The 21,944-nt window shown below is 36.8% G+C and overlaps 4 protein-coding genes across 4 annotated transcripts; all 4 read left to right on the top strand.

Moving 5' to 3' along the window:
- The first annotated feature begins 1,601 nt into the window (after positions 1 to 1,601).
- Positions 1,602 to 1,937, top strand: LOC148952371 (uncharacterized). The gene has a single exon (XM_089089190.1). The coding sequence runs from the start codon at positions 1,602 to 1,604 to the stop codon at positions 1,935 to 1,937; it is 336 nt and encodes a 111-aa protein (XP_088945316.1).
- A 647-nt stretch (positions 1,938 to 2,584) lies between these two features.
- On the top strand, positions 2,585 to 2,977 carry LOC148952372 (serine/threonine-protein kinase pim-2-like). Its single transcript, XM_089089191.1, has one exon. It carries the CDS (start codon positions 2,585 to 2,587, stop codon positions 2,975 to 2,977), a length of 393 nt encoding a protein of 130 aa, XP_088945317.1.
- A 2,392-nt stretch (positions 2,978 to 5,369) lies between these two features.
- On the top strand, positions 5,370 to 8,919 carry LOC148952373 (uncharacterized). The gene is made up of 2 exons (XM_089089192.1): positions 5,370 to 5,492; positions 8,596 to 8,919. The coding sequence occupies exons 1-2, from the start codon at positions 5,370 to 5,372 to the stop codon at positions 8,917 to 8,919; spliced, it is 447 nt and encodes a 148-aa protein (XP_088945318.1).
- A 4,003-nt stretch (positions 8,920 to 12,922) lies between these two features.
- Positions 12,923 to 13,363, top strand: LOC148952374 (uncharacterized). The gene has a single exon (XM_089089193.1). The coding sequence runs from the start codon at positions 12,923 to 12,925 to the stop codon at positions 13,361 to 13,363; it is 441 nt and encodes a 146-aa protein (XP_088945319.1).
- Positions 13,364 to 21,944: the final 8,581 nt, after the last annotated feature.

Below are 21,944 nucleotides of genomic sequence, written 5' to 3' on the forward strand. Positions count from 1 at the left end.
ATTTTTTCAATCTTTTTAAACAAATATCATCTATAGTTTCGAGATTGGAAATGGCTGGCATAACACTTAGAGATTTGAAAGGGGACAAAATCCTTGTTGACGAAAATGAAAATATATTGGTTATTGACTTTGGATTAGCTGAATCTTTGGAGACGGCAAATGGAATTTTATGTGGCACTCCTGGTTACCTGCCTCCAGAAGTTGAATCCTGTGAAGCAAAATATGATAGGACCGATAACTAATTGGTATCTAGGAGTTATATTGGGATCCTTCTTGATTGGCAGAGAATTGTATCAAAACGGGCGACGTTCCCTTGAAGCGAAACGTGTGATAGACTCAGGATTAAAAAGAAGGAATTGTTCACGATTGGCTCGTAGTTTAGTCCGCAAGTGTTTGCATTTAAAGAGAGATAACAGACCAAGTGTGAAAGAAATTCGTCAAAATACTTGGTTAAGCGTACGCGCGAGTGCTTAATGTGAAAATAGGCCACTTTTAGGAATATATTAAATGCTTTGAATCAAAATTTATTGTGTGTCGTTTTTTAAATCTTTTTGAACAAATATCATCTATAGTTTCGAGATTGAAAATGGCTGGCATAGCACAAAGAGATTTGAAAGGGGACAATATACTTGTTGACGAAAATGAAAATATATTGGTTATTGACTTTGGATTAGCTGAATCTTTTAAGACGGCAAATGAAATTTTATGTGGCACTCCTGGTTACCTGACTCCAGAAGTTGAATCCTGTGAAGCCAAATATATGATAGGACCGGTAAGTACTTGGTCTCTAAGGGTTATATTGGGATCCCTCTTGATTGTCAGAGAACCGTTTCAAAACGGGCGACGTTCCCTTGAAGCGAAACGTGTTTGCAAGTGTTTGCAATCAACTAGAGATAACAGACCAAGTTCGAAAGAAATTCGTCAAGATCCTTGGTTAAGCGTACGCATGAGTGCTTAATGTAAAAATAGGCCACTTTTAAGAATATATCAAATGGTTTGAATCAAAATTTATTGTATGTCGTTTTTTCAATCTTTTCGAACAAATATCATCTATAGTTTCGAGATTGAAAATGGCTGGCATAGCACATAGAGATTTGAAAGGGGACAATATCCTTGTTGACGAAAATAAAATATATTATTTATTGACTTGATTAGCTGAATCTTTGGAGACGGCAAATGGAATTTTATGTGGCACTCCTGGTTACCTGCCTCCAGAAGTTGAATCCTGTGGAGCCAAATATTTGATAGGACCGGTAACAACTTGATCTCTAGGAGTTATATTGGGATCCCTCTTGATTGGCAGGTAACTGTTTCAAAACGGGCGTTTCCCTTGAAGCGAAACGTGATATACTCAGGATTAAAAAGCAGGAATTGTTCGCGATTGGCTCGTAGTTTAGTCCGCAAGTGTTTGCAATTAACGAGAGATAACAGACCAACTGTGAAAGAAATTCGTCAAGATCCTTGGTTAAGCGTACACACGAGTGCTTAATGTGAAAATAGGCCACTTTTAGGAATATATCAAATGGTTTCAATCAAAATTTATAGTATGTCGTTTTTTCAATCTTTTAGAACAAATATCATCTATAGTTTCGAGATTGGAAATGGCTGGCACAGCACATAGAGATTTGAAAGCGGACAATATCCTTGTTGGGAAAAATGAAAATATATTGGTTATTGACTTTGGATTAGCTGAATCTTTGGAGACGGCAAATGGAATTTTATGTGGCACTCCGGGTTACCTGCCTCCAGAAGTTGAATCCTGTGAAGCCAAATATATGATAGAACCGGTAACAACTTGGTCTCTAGGAGTTATATTGGGATCGCTCTTGATTGGCAGAGTACCGTTTCAAAACGGGCGACGTTCTCTTGAAGATAACAGACCAAGTGTGAAAGAAATTCGTCAAGATCCTTGGTTAAGCGTACGCACAAGCGCTTAATGTGAAAATAGGCAACTTTTAGGAATATATCAAATGGTTTCAATCAAAATTTATTGTGCGTCATTTTTCAATCTTTTTGAACAAATATCATCTATAGTTTCGAGATTGGAAATGGCTGGCATAGCACATAGAGATTTGAAAGAGGACAATATCCTTGTTGACGAAAATGAAAATATATTGGTTATTGACTTTGGATTAGCTGAATCTTTGCAGACGGCAAATGGAATTTTATGTGGCACTCCTGGTTACCTGCCTCCAGAAGTTGAATCCTGTGAAGCCAAATATATGATAGGACCGGTAACTACTTGGTTTCTAGGAGTTATATTGGGATCCCTCTTGATTGGCAGAGAACCGTTTCAAAACAGGCGACGTTCCCTTGAAGCGAAACGTGTGATATACTCAGGATTAAAAATCAGGAGCTGTTCGCGATTGTCTCGTAGTTTAGACCGCGAGTGTGCAATTAAAGAGAGATAACAGACCAACTGTGAAAGAAATTCGTCAAGATCCTTGGTTAAGCGTACGCATAAGGGCTTAATGTGAAAATAGGCCACTTTTAGGAATATATCAAATGGTTTCAATCAAAATTTATAGTATGTCGTTTTTTCAATATTTTAGAAAAAATATAATCTATAGTTTAGAGATTTGAAATGGCTGGCATAGCACATAGAGATTTGAAAGCGGACAATATCCTTGTTGGCGAAAATGAAAATATATTGGTTATTGACTTTGGATTAGCTGAATCTCAGGAGACGGCAAATGGAATTTTATGTGGCCCTCCTGGTTACCTGCCTCCAGAAGTTGAATCCTATGGAGCCAAATATTTGATAGGACCAGTAACAACTTGGTCTCTAGGAGTTATATTGGGATCCCTCTTGATTGGCAGAGTACCGTTTCAAAACGGGCGACGTTCCCTTGAAGCGAAATATGTGATAGACTCAGGATTAAAAAGCAGGAATGGTTCAGGATTGGCTCGTAGTTTAGTCCGGGAGTGTTTGCAATTAACGAGAGATAACAGACCAAGTGTGAAAGAAATTCGTTGAGATCCTTGGTTAAGCGTACGCAAATGAAAATGAAACGAAAATGAAAATATATTGACGAAAATGAAAATATATTGGTTATTGACTTTGGATTAGCTGAATCTTTGGAGACGGCAAATGGAATTTTATGTGGCACTCCTGGTTACCTGCCTCCAGAAATTGAATCCTGTGAAACCAAATATATGATAGGACCGGTAATTACTTGGTCTCTAGAAGTTATATTGGGATCCCTCTTGTTTGGAAAAGAACCGTTTCAAAACGTGAGACGTTCCCTTGAAGCGAAACATGTGATAGACTAAGGATTAAAAAGCAGAAATTGTTCACGATTGGCTCGTAGTTTAGTCCGCAAGTGTATGCAATTAACGAGAGATAACAGACCAAGTGTGAAAGAAATTCGTCAAGATCCTTGGTTAAGCGTACGCACGAGGGCTTAATGTGAAAAGAGGCCACTTTTAAGAATATATAAATTGGTTTCAATCAAAATTTATTGTGTGTCGTTTTTTCAGTCTTTTTGAACAAATATAATCTATAGTTTCGAGATTGGAAATGGCAAGGGAGACGTTCCCTTGAAGCGAAACGTGTGATAGACTCAAGATTAAAAAGAAGGAATTGTTCACGATTGGCTCGTAATTTAGTCCGCAAGTGTTTGCATTTAACGAGAGATAACAGACCAAGTGTGAAAGAAATTCGTCAAAATACTTGGTTAAGCGGACGCGCTAGTGCTTAATGTGAAAATAGGCCACTTTTAGGAATATATTAAATGCTTTGAATCAAAATTTATTGTGTGTCGTTTTTTCAATCTTTTTGAACAAATATCATCTATAGTTTCGAGATTGAAAATGGCTGGCATAGCACATAGAGATTTGAAAGGGGACAATATCCTTGTTGACGAAAATGAAAATATATTGGTTATTGACTTTGGATTAGCTGAATCTTTTAAGACGGCAAATGGAATTTTATGTGGCACTCCTGGTTACCTGCCTCCAGAAGTTGAATCCTGTGAAGCCAAATATATGATAGGACCGGTAAGTACTTGGTCTCTAAGAGTTATATTGGGATCCCTCTTGATTGTCAGAGAACCGTTTCAAAACGGGCGACATTCCCTTGAAGCGAAACGTGTTTGCAAGTGTTTGCAATCAACTAGAGATAACAGACCAAGTTCGAAAGAAATTCGTCAAGATCCTTGGTTAAGCGTACGCACAACTGCTTAATGTGAAAATAGGCCCCTTTTAGGAATATATCAAATGGTTTGAATCAAAATTTATTGTTTGTCATTTTTTCAATCTTTTTGAACAAATATCATCTATAGTTTCGAGATTGAAAATGGCTGGCACAGCACATAGAGATTTGAAAGGGGACAATATCCTTGTTGACGAAAATAAAATATATTGGTTATTGAGTTTAGATTAGCTGAATCTTTGGAGATGGCAAATGGAATTTTATGTAGCACTCCTGGTTACCTGCCTCCAGAAGTTGAATCCTGTGGAGCCAAATATTTGATAGGACCGGTAACAACTTGATCTCTAGGAGTTATATTGGGATCACTCTTGATTGGCAGAGAACCGTTTCAAAACGGGCGACGTTCCCTTGAAGCGAAACGTGATATACTCAGGATTAAAAATCAGGAATTGTTCGTGATTGGCTCGTAGTTTAGTTCGCAAGTGTTTGCAATTAACGAGAGATAACAGACCAAGTGTGAAAGAAATTCGTCAAGATCCTTGGTTAAGCGTACGCACGAGTGCTTAATGTGAAAATAGACCACTTTTAGGAATATATGAAATGGTTTGAATCAAAATTTATAGTATGTCGTTTTTTCAATCTTTTAGAACAAATATCATCTATAGTTTCGAGATTGGAAATGGCTGGCATAGCACATAGAGACTTGAAAGCGGACAATATCCTTGTTGGCAAAAATGAAAATATATTGGTTATTGACTTTGGGTTAGCTGAATCTTTGGAGACGGCAAATGGAATTTTATGTGGCACTCCTGGTTACCTGCCTCCAGAAGTTGAATCCTGTGAAGCCAAATATATGATAGAACCGGTAACAACTTGGTCTCTAGGTGTTATATTGGGATCCCTCTTGATTGGCAGAGTACCGTTTCAAAACGGGCGACGTTCTCTTGAAGCAAAACATGTGATAGACTCAGGATTAAAAAGCAGGAAATGTTCACGATTGGCTCGTAGTTTAGCCCGCAAGTGTTTGCAATAAAGGAAAGATAAAAGACCAAGTGTGAAAGAAATTCGTCAACATCCTTGGTTAAGCGTACGCACAAGTGCTTAATGTGAAAATAGGCCACTTTTAGGAATATATCAAATGGTTTCAATCAAAATTTATTGTGTGTCATTTTTCAATCTTTTTGAACAAATATCATCTATAGTTTCGAGATTGGAAATGGCTGGCATAGCACATAGAGATTTGAAAGGGGACAATATCCTTGTTGACGAAAATGAAAATATATTGGTTATCAGTGCTGTAACAAGTACTCCAAATTTTTACTTAAGTAACAAGTACCAAGTACTATCAATTTTTTTACTTAAGTATCAAGTATCAAGTAATCCACCAAAATTGTACTTAAGTAGTTCAAGTAATAAGTAGTCTGAAATAGTACTTAATTAGAACTTCAAGTACTACTTCAAGTAATCAAATTATATGATGTTAAAATTACTATTGAGCTAAAAAAAAAAGGGAATTATTCCATGGGAGGCTCTTTCCAGCACAACAATCACACACTTACGCCACTGACACTCAGGTTAACTTAATGGTTTCATTTATTATATTAAATAACGAGTACAAAAACAGAATCAAATTGAAAAGGTGTTTTTTTTCCAACTCTACTTTTCCAGCATTATCAACATCATTAAGGTAAAAAAAAAAAAAGCTGGAAAGAAACGAAAATAAATATCCCGTTCTCAACGGATCTTCCAGCGATTCACTCAGTCAGAAAATCGTCTTACCACATACGGTATATATAGTCAGTCGCTCAGTGCCATTCTTCAAAGACAGTTTCGCAAAAGGAGCTGATTCTCCACACAATACAATAAGGTATGTAGCCTGGGATATCTGGCCTATGTAACAAATAGCCTAGGTCTCATGATTTCCATATTAATAAATTAAATTTAATGTTAAAAATTAACAGTACTTATATACGAGATTAACAATCACAACAAAATGACGAGAACCCAGAAAATAAATGTTATACTATACAACACTCTGTAATTTTTAAAATAAAAAAATATCGTTTTTTTTTTAGTATATAAATAACATAAAAATAACCCTGTGTGTATTATATAAAATATCATAAAATTAAATTTTTATTAGTGAGATGGAGAATTTAATGGAAAATTTGAATAGTGAACCTAAATATAAAGTGCAAATGGGAGATTTCAATACTGACTTCCTTAAAAGTTCAGATTGTCCAGATTTTCTCAATTTAGTAATTTCTTCTTTTCTATATCCACTGATAACTATCCTTACATGAGTTACTGGGAAATCTGCAACACTAATTGACAATATATTTGTGGATGAAAATCTAATTGAATGTTTGAATGCTGGTGTATTAATTATGGATGGATCAGTAGATCACAAGCAGGCAAGCCTATTAAGCTTAGGCTATACAAGCCCAATGGACATTGTGGCTTGATGCAATGCTTCCAATTACTTGATTTTACTTCAAGTCAGGAAATGGAAAATGGGGCTAGGTCAGGAAAATGAAATTTTTAGTAGACTAAAGATAGGCTTTGTAAGGATAGACTAGTCTAGGCCTAGTAATAGCAAAACATATTTTTAGCTCTAATATTTATTAAAGGGGAGAAATCAGATAAAGAAAAAAAGGAAATATACCATTAGATTTTCTATTTCCTTGTCTATTCCCCCACAAAGCCAGATACACCTTTAGGCTTAACAAAACAGTTTGATTTTTCTTTAAACTAGCTTTATTTGGTAATACACATCAGCTGCTGATGAAGAACTGGGTATATTATCCAAGCACCCCTGGTGTTTGGATAATCACTAACTTTGGACAAGCAACCGAGCATAATTTGATTCAAATAGAGCCTATATTTCCAAGCAAGCTCTTAGTCTTGCATATGTATAGATTTAGATTACCTTGTTGGGATTAGCTCAATTTGATCTCAGAAACTTTTTTATACTGAAAATTAAGCTTAAAGAAAAGTTAGCAAACCCTAGTAGCCTATTTTTTCTTTACAGCACATGTCTGGGATTGATTCTATTTATGTTTGAGTGGTTTTGTATCCTACAAGGCCTATAGGATCATGTGTTTAAGATTGGGCAGTATTTTCTAGAATTAGCCTAGGCTATGCTTAAACTAAATTGTGTATTTGTCATTAGACTCTACTATTAACTATCAATGCATTCAAAACATTCAGCAATCCATATGGCTAAAATATTCAGCCTAATCAAATAGCCTAGGCTAGCCTACTTGTTCAAGAAAATTTGATACTTCCTTTGAGTTCTGCAAATTAGCAAGTTCTGCAAGTTCTGCAAGTTCTGCAGTTCTGCAAATGGAAAACACACACAAAAACAAAAATTATATATGCATTCTACATTCTATAACCATTATTCCAATCCCAATCAGCCTCATACACAACAATCTCAATACACAACTTAGCCTCAAGATTAACACAGAGAAGCCAAGGCTCATAGCAATCCATTAGTTTTCGTAAATGTAAAGCTGCTGGTTGCTGGTTCCGAGACCCTTTTGAATGACACCTAGCCTACCACAACTAATTTCGGCCCATTCTGGTTCGTTGAACATTCTTCTCCTGAGGTGAAGTTAATCAAGCTAGGTGTGGGGTAAATTGTGCATTAATTTCATAATGCTGGATTAACAGTAAGCTTAGCCTACAGGAGATCCAGGCTACACAACTCTAGCCTAGGTTTGTTCAATCCAATCTGAACGATATCCGAATAGACCAAAACAACAAACAGATTAAAATTGCGTATGATGTGTAGGTTGTGTTGTAAGGAAACTACTGGGCTATCTGTATGGTGATACCTGTCAAAGTTTAAGAGAGAAAAAAGTACAAACAGACATAAAAAGGACAAGGAGACTTACACGCAAGTGTTTGTGGAAATTTGAAGGTGCATGCAGGTGTCCTTTGAGAACCCTGTTGGGACAGTTCTTGCACCATGCACTAAGTGCGCCATCTTTTTCGATTTGTCCTTTTACAGAAAAATATTTGCCTTGAAGAATAAACGGTAATTGTTGTTTGCCTGCGTCAGCCATTTTTTTTGTGACACCTTGTTTCTTCTTCTTCTGAAATGCGCTCGACGGAAACGGCAAACCACAGCAAGTACGAAACGAAACACAGACGCAGCACAACCAGAAAATTAAAAAATTGCAAAAAAAAAAAAAAAAAAAAATGGAACGGTCCTCGTAATGTATTTGAAACAGTACTTGACTTTTATTTGCAACTTGAAGTAATAAGTAGCTGCAATTTTTTACTGAAGTACAAGTAATAAGTACTCTGTGGAATTTGTACTTAAGTACAAGTACAAGTACTTGAAAATTTTACTTAAGTAGTACTTGAAGTAAAAGTACTTCAAGTAAGTTACAGCACTGTTGGTTATTGACTTTGGATTAGCTGAATCTTTTCAGACGGCAAATGGAATTTTATGTGGCACTCCTGGTTACCTGCCTCCAGAAGTTGAATCCTGTGAAGCCAAATATATGATAGGACCGGTAACTACTTGGTCTCTAGGAGTTATATTGGGATCCCTCTTGATTAGCAGAGAACCGTTTCAAAACAGGCGACGTTCCCTTGAAGCGAAACGTGTGACATACTCAGGATTAAAAAGCAGGAATTGTTCACGATTGGCTCGTAGTTTAGTCCGCAAGTGTATGCAATTACCGAGAGATAGTAGACCAAGTGTGAAAGAAATTCGTCAAGATCCTTGGTTAAGCGTACGCACGAGGGCTTAATGTGAAAAGAGGCCACTTTTAAGAATATATCAAATGGTTTCAATCAAAATTTATTGTGTGTCGTTTTTTCAGTCTTTTTGAACAAATATAATCTATAGTTTCGAGATTGGAAATGGCAAGGGAGACGTTCCCTTGAAGCGAAACGTGTGATAGACTCAAGATTAAAAAGAAGGAATTGTTCACGATTGGCTCGTAATTTAGTCCGCAAGTGTTTGCATTTAACGAGAGATAACAGACCAAGTGTGAAAGAAATTCGTCAAAATACTTGGTTAAGCGGACGCGCTAGTGCTTAATGTGAAAATAGGCCACTTTTAGGAATATATTAAATGCTTTGAATCAAAATTTATTGTGTGTCGTTTTTTCAATCTTTTTGAACAAATATAATCTATAGTTTCGAGATTGAAAATGGCTGGCATAGCACATAGAGATTTGAAAGGGGACAATATCCTTGTTGACGAAAATGAAAATATATTGGTTATTGACTTTGGATTAGCTGAATCTTCTAAGACGGCAAATGGAATTTTATGTGGCACTCCTGGTTACCTGCCTCCAGAAGTTGAATCCTGTGAAGCCAAATATATGATAGGACCGGTAAGTACTTGGTCTCTAAGATTTATATTGGGATCCCTCTTGATTGTCAGAGAACCGTTTCAAAACGGGCGACGTTCCCTTGAAGCGAAACGTGTTTGCAAGTGTTTGCAATCAACTAGAGATAACAGACCAAGTTCGAAAGAAATTCGTCAAGATCCTTGGTTAAGCGTACGCACGACTGCTTAATGTGAAAATAGGCCACTTTTAGGAATATATTAAATGCTTTGAATCAAAATTTATTGTGTGTCGTTTTTTCAATCTTTTTGAACAAATATCATCTATAGTTTCGAGATTGAAAATGGCTGGCATAGCACATAGAGATTTGAAAAGGGACAATATCCTTGTTGACGAAAATAAAAATATATTGGTTATTGACTTTGGATTAGCTGAATCTTTTAAGACGGCAAATGGAATTTTATGTGGCACTCCTGGTTACCTGCCTCCAGAAGTTGAATCCTGTGAAGCCAAATATATGATAGGACCGGTAAGTACTTGGTCTCTAAGAGTTATATTGGGATCCCTCTTGATTGTCAGAGAACCGTTTCAAAACGGGCGACGTTCCCTTGAAGCGAAACGTGTTTGCAAGCGTTTGCAATCAACTAGAGATAACAGACCAAGTTCGAAAGAAATTCGTCAAGATCCTTGGTTAAGCGTACGCACGACTGCTTAATGTGAAAATAGGCCCCTTTTAGGAATATATCAAATGGTTTGAATCAAAATTTATTGTTTGTCATTTTTTCAATCTTTTTTAACAAACATCATCTATAGTTTCGAGATTGAAAATGGCTGGCACAGCACATAGAGATTTGAAAGGGGACAATATCCTTGTTGACGAAAATAAAATATATTGGTTATTGACTTTGGATTAGCTGAATCTTTTAAGACGGCAAATGGAATTTTATGTGGCACTCCTGGTTACCTGCCTCCAGAAGTTGAATCCTGTGAAGCCAAATATATGATAGGACCGGTAAGTACTTGGTCTCTAAGAGTTATATTGGGATCCCTCTTGATTGTCAGAGAACCGTTTCAAAACGGGCGACATTCCCTTGAAGCGAAACGTGTTTGCAAGTGTTTGCAATCAACTAGAGATAACAGACCAAGTTCGAAAGAAATTCGTCAAGATCCTTGGTTAAGCGTACGCACGACTGCTTAATGTGAAAATAGGCCCCTTTTAGGAATATGTCAAATGGTTTGAATCAAAATTTATTGTTTGTCATTTTTTCAATCTTTTTGAACAAATATCATCTATAGTTTCGAGATTGAAAATGGCTGGCACAGCACATAGAGATTTGAAAGGGGACAATATCCTTGTTGACGAAAATAAAATATATTGGTTATTGACTTTAGATTAGCTGAATCTTTGGAGACGGCAAATGGAATTTTATGTGGCACTCCTGGTTACCTGCCTCCAGAAGTTGAATCCTGTGGAGCCAAATATTTGATAGGACCGGTAACAACTTGATCTCTAGGAGTTATATTGGGATCACTCTTGATTGGCAGAGAACCGTTTCAAAACGGGCGACGTTCCCTTGAAGCGAAACGTGATATACTCAGGATTAAAAAGCAGGAATTGTTCGTGATTGGCTCGTAGTTTAGTCCGCAAGTGTTTGCAATTAACGAGAGATAACAGACCAACTGTGAAAGAAATTCGTCAAGATCCTTGGTTAAGCGTACGCACGAGTGCTTAATGTGAAAATAGACCACTTTTAGGAATATATGAAATGGTTTCAATCAAAATTTATAGTATGTCGTTTTTTAAATATTTTAGAACAAATATCATCTATAGTTTCGAGATTGGAAATGGCTGGCATAGCACATAGAGACTTGAAAGCGGACAATATCCTTGTTGGCAAAAATGAAAATATATTGGTTATTGACTTTGGGTTAGCTGAATCTTTGGAGACGGCAAATGGAATTTTATGTGGCACTCCTGGTTACCTGCCTCCAGAAGTTGAATCCTGTGAAGCCAAATATATGATAGAACCGGTAACAACTTGGTCTCTAGGAGTTATATTGGGATCCCTCTTGATTGGCAGAGTACCGTTTCAAAACGGGCGACGTTCTCTTGAAGCAAAACATGTGATAGACTCAGGATTAAAAAGCAGGAAATGTTCACGATTGGCTCGTAGTTTAGCCCGCAAGTGTTTGCAATAAAGGAAAGATAAAAGACCAAGTGTGAAAGAAATTCGTCAAGATCCTTGGTTAAGCGTACGCACAAGTGCTTAATGTGAAAATAGGCCACTTTTAGGAATATATCAAATGGTTTCAATCAAAATTTATTGTGTGTCATTTTTCAATCTTTTTGAACAAATATCATCTATAGTTACGAGATTGGAAATGGCTGGCATAGCACATAGAGATTTGAAAGGGGACAATATCCTTGTTGACGAAAATGAAAATATATTGGTTATTGACTTTGGATTAGCCGAATCTTTTCAGATGGCAAATGGAATTTTATGTGGCACTCCTGGTTACCTGCCTCCAGAAGTTGAATCCTGTGAAGCCAAATATATGATAGGACCGGTAACTACTTGGTCTCTAGGAGTTATATTGGGATCCCTCTTGATTGGCAGAGAACCGTTTCAAAACGGGCGACGTTCCCTTGAAGCGAAACGTGTGATATACTCAGGATTAAAAAGCAGGAACTGTTCGCGATTGTCTCGTAGTTTAGACCGCAAGTGTGCAATTAACGAGAGATAACAGACCAACTGTGAAAGATATTCGTCTAGATCCTTGGTTAAGCGTACGCATAAGTGCTTAATGTGAAAATAGGCCACTTTTAGGAATATATCAAATGGTTTCAATCAAAATTTATAGTATGTCGTTTTTTCAATCTTTTAGAACAAATATCATCTATAGTTTCGAGATTGGAAATGGCTGGCACAGCACATAGAGATTTGAAAGCGGACAATATCCTTGTTGGCGATAATGAAAATATATTGGTTATTGACTTTGGATTAGCTGAATCTGTGGAGACGGCAAATGGAATTTTATGTGGCACTCCTGGTTACCCGCCTCCAGAAGTTGAATCCAGTGGAGCCAAATATTTGATAGGACCGGTAACAACTTGGTCTCTAGGAGTTATATTGGGATCCCTCTTGATTAGCAGAGTACCGTTTCAAAACGGGCGACGTTCCCTTGAAGCGAAACATGTGATACGACTCAGGATTAAAAAGCAGGAATGGTTCAGGATTGGCTCGTAGTTTAGTCCGCAAGTGTTTGTAATAGACTAGAGATAACAGACCAAGTGTGAAAGAAATTCGTCAAGATCCTTGGTTAAGCGTACGCACGAGTGCTTAATGTGAAAATAGGACACTTTTAGGAATATATCAAATGGTTTGAATCAAAATTTATTGTGTGTCGTTTTTTCAGTCTTTTTGAACAAATATAATCTATAGTTTCGAGATTGGAAATGGCTGGCATAGCACATAGAGATTTGATAGGGGACAATATCCTTGTTGACGAAAATGAAATTATATTGGTCATTGACTTTGGATTAGCCGAATCTTTGGAGACGACAAATGGAATTTTATGTGGCAATCCTGGTTACTTGCATCCAGAAGTTGAATCCTGTGAAGCCAAATATATGACAGGACCGGTAACTACTTGGTCTCTAGGAGTTATATTGGGATCCCTCTTGATTGGCAGAGAATGGTTTCAAAACGGGCGACGTTCCCTTGAAGCGAAACGTGTGATGGACTCAGGATTAAAAAGCAGGAATTGTTCACGATTGGCTCGTAGTTTAGTTCGCAAGTGTTTGCAATTAACGAGAGATAACAGACCAACTGTGAAAAAAATTCATCAAGATCGTTGGTTAAGCGTACGCACGCACGACTGCTTAATGTTAAAATAGGCCACTTTTAGGAATATATAAAATGGTTTGAATCAAAATTCATTGTGTGTCGTTTTTTCAATCTTTTTGAGCAAATATCATCTATAGTTTCAAGATTGGAAATGGCTGGCATAGCACATAGAGATTTGAAAGGGGACAATATCCTTGTTAACGAAAATGAAAATATATTGGTTATTGCCATTGGATTAGCGGAATCTTTGGAGACGGCAAATGGACTTTTATGCGGCACTCCTGGTTACCTACCTCCAGAAGTTGAAACCTGTGAAGCCATATATATGATAGGACCGGTAACAACTTGGTCTCTAGGAGTTATATTGGGATCCCTCTTGATTGGCAGAGAACCGTTTCAAAACGGGCGACGTTCCCTTGATGCAAAACGTGTGCTAGACTCAGGATTAAAAAGCAGGAATGGTTCACGACTGGCTCGTAGTTTAGTCCGCAAGTGTTGCGCTTAATGTGAAAATAGGCCACTTGTAAGAATATATCAAATGGTTTGAATCAAAATTTATAGTGAGTCGTTTTTTCAATCTTTTTGAACAAATATCATCTATAGTTACGAGATTGGAAATGGCTGGCATAGCACATAGAGATTTGAAAGGGGACAATATCCTTGTTGACGAAAATGAAAATATATTGGTTATTGCCATTGGATTAGCGGAATCTTTGGAGACGGCAAATGGAATTTTATGCGGCACTCCTGGTTACCTACCTCCAGAAGTTGAAACCTGTGAAGCCATATATATGATAGGACCGGTAACAACTTGGTCTCTAGGAGTTATATTGGGATTCCTCTTGATTGGCAGAGAACCGTTTCAAAACGGGCGACGTTCCCTTGATGCAAAACGTGTGCTAGACTCAGGATTAAAAAGCAGGAATGGTTCACGATTGGCTCGTAGTTTAGTCCACAAGTGTTGCGCTTAATGTGAAAATAGGCCACTTGTAAGAATATATCAAATGGTTTGAATCAAAATTTATTGTGTGTCGTTTTTTCAATCTTTTCGAAAAGATATCATCTATAGTTTCGAGATTGGAAATGGCTGGCATAACACACAGAGATTTGAAAGGGGACAATATATTTGTTGACGAAAATGAAAATATATTGGTTATTGACTTTGGATTAGCTGAATCTTTGGAGACGGCAAATGGAATTTTATGTGGCACTCCTGGTTATCTGCCTCCAGAAGTTGAATCCTGTGAAGCCAAATATATGATAGGACCGGTAACTACTTGGTCTCTAGGAGTTATATTGGGATCCCTCTTGATTGGCAGAGAACCGTTTCAAAACGGGCGACGTTCCCTTGAAGCGAAACGTGTGATATACTCAGGATTAAAAAGCAGGAATTGTTCACGATTGGCTCGTAGTTTAGTTCGCAAGTGTTTGCAATTAACGAGAGATAACAGAACAAGTGTGAAAGAAATTCGTCAAGATCCTTGGTTAAGCGTACGCACGAGTGCTTAATGTGAAAATAGGACACTTTTAGGAATATATCAAATGGTTTGTATCAAAATTTATAGTATGTCGTTTTTTCAATCTTTTTGAACAAATATCATCTATAGTTTCGAGATTGGAAATCGCTGGCATAGCCCATAGAGATTTGAAAGCGGAAAATATCCTTGTTGACGAAAATGAAAATATATTGGTTATTGACTTTGGATTAGCTGAATCTTTGGAGACGGCAAATAAAATTTTATGTGGCACTCCTGGTTACCTGGCTCCAAAAGTTGAATCCTGTGAAGCCAAATATATGATAGGAACGGTAACTACTTGATGTCTAGGAGTTATATTGGGATCCCTCTTGATTGGCAGAGAACCGTTTCAAAACGGGCGACGTTCCCTTGAAGCGAAACGTGTGATATACTCAGGATTAAAAAGAAGGAATTGTTCACGATTGGCTCGTAGTTTAGTCCGCAAGTGTTTGCAATTAACGAGAGATAACAGAACAAGTGTCAAAGAAATTCGTCAAGATACTTAGTTAAGCGTACGCACGAGTGCTTAATGTGAAAATAGGCCACTTTTAGGAATATATCAAATGGTTTGAATCAAAATTTATTCTGTGTCGTTTTTTCAATCTTTTTGAACAAATATCATCTATAATTTCGAGATAGGAAATGGCTGGCATAGCACAGAGATTTGAAAGGGGAAAATATCCTTGTTGACGAAAATGAAAATATATTGGTTATTGACATTGGATTAGCTGAATCTTTGGAGACGGCAAATCGAATTTTATGTGGCACTCCTGGTTACCTGCTTCCAGAAGTTGAATCCTGTGAAGCCAAATATATGATAGGACCGGTAACTACTTGGTTTCTAGGAGTTATATTGGGATCCCTCTTGATTGGCGGGGAACCGTTTCAAAACGGCCGACGTTCCTTTGAAGCGAAACGTGTGATAGACTCAGGATTAAAAAGCAGGAATTGTTCACGATTGGCTCGTAGTTTAGTTCGCAAGTGTTTGCAATTAACGAGAGATAACAGACCAAGTGTGAAAGAAATTCGTCAAGATCCTTGGTTAAGCGTACGCACGAGTGCTTAATGTGAAAATAGGACACTTTTAGGAATATATCAAATGGTTTGAATCAAAATTTATTGTGTGTCGTTTTTTCAATCCTTTTGAACCAATATCATCTATAGTTTCGAGATTGGAAATGGCTGGCATAGCACATAGAGATTTGAAAGGGGACAATATCCTTGTTGACGATAATGAAAATATATTAGTTATTGACTTTGGATTAGCCGAATCTTTGGAGACGCCAAATGGAATTTTATGTAGCACTCCTGGTTACCTGCCTCCAGAAGTTGAATCCTGTAAAGCCAAATATATGATAGGACTGGTAACTAATTGGTTTATAGGAGTTACATTAGGATCCCTCTTGATTGGCAGAGCTGTTTCAAAACAGGCGACATTCCCTGAAGTGAAATGTGTGATAGACTCAGGATAAAAAAGCAGGAATTGTTCACGATTGGCTCGTAGTTTAGTCCGCAAATGTTTGCAATTAACGAGAGATAACAGACCAAGTGTGAAAGTATCAAATGGTTTGAATCAAAATTTATAGTGAGTCGTGTTTTCAAACTTTTTGAACAAATAACATCTATAGTTACGAGATTGGAAATGGCTGGCATAGCACATAGAGATTTGAAAGGGGACAATATCCTTGTTGACGAAAATGAAACATATTGGTTATTGACTTTGGATTAGCCGAATCTTTGGAGACGACAAATGGAATTTTATATGACACTCCTGGTTACCTGCCTCCAGAAGTTGACACCACATTGAGGCCGAGAGTGTGAGAGAGAAGGAGTGAAAGAGAAAGAATTATAAAACAGAACAAGAACAAACGCAATGCAATCTAAGAAAAAGACAATATAGTTGTTACCCAGCATCACCTTTTCATTTTCACTTATTCCTAGCCTTAGCGGGTTAGTCTTCTAAACATTAATTTTCAAACCTATTTTAGCACCCTGAACTTGAAAAACCTCTAACCCACACATCTAAGATGCTTAAGTCACCAGCATACTCTAAGTCCAGGAAAGCTTTTCTTCCTCATTCGATTCCATGTTCTCCCATTACCTATTCTACTCCTAAGGACAAAGTCCATCAAATCCAAATAAACTGGGATAAAACATAACCCTGCTGAACTCCAGATTCTATATCAAAACCGCTGCTAACCTCATTTCGCACCTTAACTGCAGCAGTGTTATTTTCGTACATAGCACTGATCATTTTAATAAATGTGTCTTAATAGGGTTGACTTTAGTAAAGGCGATAAGACTTCAATGTTTTACTATTTTTCCCCAGAGGCACTTCATGTGGAAGAGATGGTCATATAAACCTCATAGGGCCCATTTGAATGGAAATTAAAAGTTCTAGTGCTCCTTTTAAGATTCAAAAGTCATCAGAGGACAACTAGCCCCCCCCCAAATCGTTTTTTCCCAAAATGTATTCAATCAAAATTTAGGACTGTAATTTTTAAAAATATTTTAAGCATCAGAAAACCAACTCCAGGATCTACATAAACACCAGGATCCAGGACAAGTGTTGTAAGTTATGCCCCACGCGGGATGGGGGGATTTATTAGGTTTTAATGGTGGGATGGTTGTGTTAATTTGGGGGAGGCTCATTTAGTTGAAAATTGAAGGTTCTAGTATCTTTTTTAAGGCTCAAAAGTGACCGGACGGCAACTAGCTCCCTGGCCTTTCCCCCCTGTATGTATCTGATCAAAATTTTGAGACGGTCATTTTGTCAAAAATAGCCAAGAGATCATGTAACAATGCTTTCAGGGTTGCCACAACCCTCTAGAGCTCACGGGCAAGGACTGTCAGTAGTGCCCTGGGGGCAATAGTTCTTATGGAAGGGTTGGTCATGTAAATTTTGGAGGAGGCTCATTTGGTTGGGAATTGAAAGTACTAGTTCCATTTTTAAGAGTCACAGGCAGCCCCCCCCCCAAACCTTCTTTTCCCACATGCATCTGATCAAATTTTTTTTAGATAGCTGTTATGTTCAAATTGTCCAAGGATCATATAACAATGTCTCTGGGATTGACACAATCCCCAGAAACTGGTTGCAAGGGTTGCTCCTTTGAACCTGGGGAAATATAAGGTTTTTTTTTGCAAGAGATGGTTGTAGAAACCTCGGGGAAGGCTCATTTGATTGAAATTGAAAGTTCTAGGTCACTTTTTCAGCATCAAAAGTGATTGGAGCCCAACTGCCCCCACGTCCACTTTTCCCCAAATAAATCTGATCAAAATTTTGAAATAGCCATTTTGATAAAAATTGTCCAAAGATCATCTAACAATTCCTCTGGGATCGACAAAACCCCTCGAACCCAGGGGCAAAGGTTATTTTCAAATATGGTGAGAGAACAACTAATCTGAAACTAAAACTAAAAGTTCAATTCGTTTTTTCAAATGTGGTCAGAGAACAACTAATCCCCCACACACTTTTTCTCCAAAATGAATCAGATCAAAAATTGGAAATAACCATTTCATTCAAACTAGTCCTATGACCATATTACAATGCCTCCAGGATTGACACAAACCCCAGAGCCCAGGGCAAGGAATAACCCTGAGGCATATAGTTTTCATGGAAGAAATGGTTGTTGAAACTTTGGAGGAGGCTCATTTGATTAGAAATTGTAAGTTCTAGTTCCCAATTCAAGAGTAAAAAGTGATCAGAGGGCAACTAGCTCCTCATGCCCTCTTTTCCCCAAATGCATCTGATGGAAATTTTGAGAAAGCCAAATAGTTCGAAATAATCCAAAAGCCAAATAACTGTGCCTCAAGGATTGACAAAATCCTAAAAGCCTCCAGGACAAGGGCTGTAAGTTATGCAAGCTGCCTATTGTTAACATATAAGGTTTTCATGGAAGAAATAATTGCATAGATGTCAAAGAAGGCTATTTGATTTTGAATTGAAATTTCTGCTACCCTTTTTGATGTTCAAGGGTGATTGGAGGGCAGCCAGCACCCCTCACACCCCTTTTCTCCAAGAAGTTTTGATCAAAACTACTTATAAGGTAGTAATTTTGTTCAAAATAGCCCAAATGAATACCTATGATTCCAGATTCAATAGCCCCCCCCATCCCATGGGGCAAGGGCTATAAGTGATGCTAGTTGTCCATTGTTAACATACAAGATTTTTATGAAAGGGGTGACTGTATTAAATTTGGAGGAGGCTTATTCAATTGGATATTGAGAAATTCTAGTGCCCCTTTTAGTAATCAAAAATGGTCAGAAAGTGAACAGCCCCCCCCCCCCACTCTGCCCCTAATACCACCAGTCAAAATTGTGACAATGGCAGATTTGTTTAAAATAGTCCAAAATTCAAGTATCTATAACTCAGGGATTGTTAAATCTCCCACAGCCCCCAAGGGCAAGGGCTGTGACTTATACCAGTAGCACATTTTCAACATTAATAAAAAAACTCCAAAAAGAAGTTTTCTAAAGAAAAGTGAAGACTACATCATACTTAAGATCAGAAGAAATAGAAACCTACAGTAACTCAAACAAAAAAAGACCATAAATTATTATCACAGGCAGCACATCAGAGCTGCCTAAGTAAAGAACAAAGTTGGTGCAATGTATTATTTTTTTTCTAGACCAGGGCACTTTGTATCAAAGTTGTCACAGAAACTTCGAAAAGGGCTCATTCAATTGGAAATTGGAACGGCTAGTGCCCTTTTTAATAGTTGAAAGTGATTGGAAGGCAACTAACACCCCTTCCATGCCCACCATTTCCCCAAACACATGCAATGAAAATTTTGACATTTTGTTAAATGTAATTGAAAGTCCTGGAAATAAGGTCTTTGCCAGCGTTGTTATAGAAACTTCAAAAACGACCCTTTCAATTAATTGTGAATTGAGAGGGCTAGTGCCCTTATTAATAGTCAAAAGTGATTGGAGGAAGAATGCCCCCCAACACCCATCATTTCCCCAAACACTTCCAATAAAATTTTGAGATAGCCATTTTGTTGAACATAGTTGAAGGGTGCAGAAATTATATTTTTGAGTATGACAACCTCCTCACAGCCCTCACGGTTAAGGTTGTAAGTTATGCCCTAGGGGCATATAATTTTTTTTTATTATAGAAAGAGTTGTTGTAAAAACTTCCAAAAGGGCTCTCTTGATTGGAAATTGAGAGAGCTATTGCCCTTTTTAATAGCCAAAAGTGATTGGAGTAAAAATCTCCTCTTCCCCATGCCCATCATTTCCCTGAACATTTCCAATCAACATTTTGATATGGACATTTTGAAATTAGTTGGCAAATTAAAAAATTTAGTTTTCTGTATCATGAACTTTTAGGTAAATATACAAAAAATTATAAAGATATATTGAATGATTTTTTAATATTATTTATCTTCCAATTTTCTTTTATGAAATTTTGAATTTATACATTTTTTTGCAACCAGTTGGAAGAACTTTAAAGCTATAATTAGTTCTTGCTGCCAATAAAAACACTTTATTTTATAACACACGTCCAGACCAGTCTTTATTTGTTCCAGAATTGTCTTTGCTTTCATTAACCTGTGGGATTTCACTAGGGAAAGAACCAATCTATTTTGTTTGTATTTTTTGAATAGTTTCACTAGTATGCAGGTATTTCACAAGTTTTACCTAACATAGGGATACCATAAAGATCTTATGGTAGACTCCACTGTGCCGGGTAAAAAATGTAAAGCCTTGAAACCCATTAAGGCAGGTGGTATTTCTTCTGAAGAGCCTTAATAGAAGGTACTACTTGGAAATATTTTGCTAGATTTAAGGTGCTTTTGCTTGTAAATTTACAACAATTTACATTTATTGATGACAACTTTGCACGGATTTGGACATTTTGATTTGGTTGATGGGTTGGTTATACTGTTTTGTCCTAGGTAATTGGATAGATGAATAAGGTTAAAACCTTGTTCAAGTGCACATTTGTCTCAATTACTGGATCAGAATGACAGTCCTTTTCTTTTTCTTCTCTCTCTCCTTTTTTTTTCTTGCCAAGTAATTACCTCTAAAACATTATATACCCTGAATTGTTGGCCACAAAGTTTCAAATTGCAAAATTCAGCACTATTTTTGTCAACAGTATTTGAAAAACTTGAAATTGTAGGAAAAAGGATTAGATTTGAATTGCCTAATAAATGAGGTTTGAATTGTTATAAATATATATTTTTGGAATATGTTACTTTTGAACAACTTATTTATAAACTAGAGATGTTTTTAACCACTTTTCAATAACTTTACTAGTGTTGATAATTTCTTTGTGTGGTTACAAAAATGAAATACCTTTGGGGCCCCTTTGAGGCCTAAGATGCAACTAGCCCCAGAAGCAATAATTGAATTATAAAAGAGCATAAAAAATGGCATCAAATGACATTTTCACTTTCACTGAGCTAAATTGGTAAATTTCTAGGTGGCATTACACTTTAGCTAGGATAAAAGTGAAAACATCATTTGATGCATTTTTATGCTCTTTCATAATTCAATAACCACTTCTGTTGCAAATTGCATCTGGAGCCCTTAAAAGGAAGAGCCCCAAAGGTATTTTATATGAATTATAAAAGAGTATAAAAAAAGCATCAAATGATGTTTTCACTTTCATCCTAGCTAAATTATATGGCCCAATGCAAATTCACCATAAACTTTACCCCCCACCCTGCTCATGAGGAAATATATACCTTGAATTGGAATATACCCTGAATTGTTGACAGCAAAAATTCAAATTGCAAAATTCAGTGTTATTTTTGTCAACAGCATTTGAAAAACTTGAAACAGTAAGAAACTGGTTTATATTTGAATTGCCTAATAAATGAGATTTGAATTGTTATAATAAGTATTTTTGGAATATATTACTCTTGAACAACTTTTCAATAACTTAACTAGTGTTAATAACTTCTTTGTGTGGTTACAAAAATGAACAACTTTGGAGTCCCTTTAAGGGCTCAAGACACAATATGCAACAGAAGCAATTATTGAATTATGAAAGAACATAAAAAAAGACATCAAATGAAGTTATCACTTTCATCTTAGCTAAATTATAGTACCACCTAGAAATTTACCACTTTGGTGTGAAAAAGATATTTGAAGGCAGGTCAGT

This window comes from Artemia sp. Qi Xiang Cuo, chromosome 5 (assembly GCF_049724085.1).
Source record: "Artemia sp. Qi Xiang Cuo chromosome 5, ASM4972408v1, whole genome shotgun sequence".
Classification (NCBI taxonomy): domain Eukaryota; kingdom Metazoa; phylum Arthropoda; class Branchiopoda; order Anostraca; family Artemiidae; genus Artemia; species Artemia sp. Qi Xiang Cuo.

What these genes read in the sequence shown, in the direction of transcription:
- LOC148952371 (XM_089089190.1), top strand. Translation starts at nt 1,602, where the DNA reads ATGGCTGGCACAGCACATAGAGATTTGAAAGCGGACAATATCCTTGTT.
- LOC148952372 (XM_089089191.1), top strand. Translation starts at nt 2,585, where the DNA reads ATGGCTGGCATAGCACATAGAGATTTGAAAGCGGACAATATCCTTGTT.
- LOC148952373 (XM_089089192.1), top strand. Translation starts at nt 5,370, where the DNA reads ATGGCTGGCATAGCACATAGAGATTTGAAAGGGGACAATATCCTTGTT. An exon ending in ACTTAAGTAACAAGTACCAA is followed by an intron (nt 5,493 to 8,595) that starts GTACTATCAATT and finishes GAATCTTTTCAG; the next exon opens with ACGGCAAATGGAATTTTATG.
- LOC148952374 (XM_089089193.1), top strand. Translation starts at nt 12,923, where the DNA reads ATGGCTGGCATAGCACATAGAGATTTGATAGGGGACAATATCCTTGTT.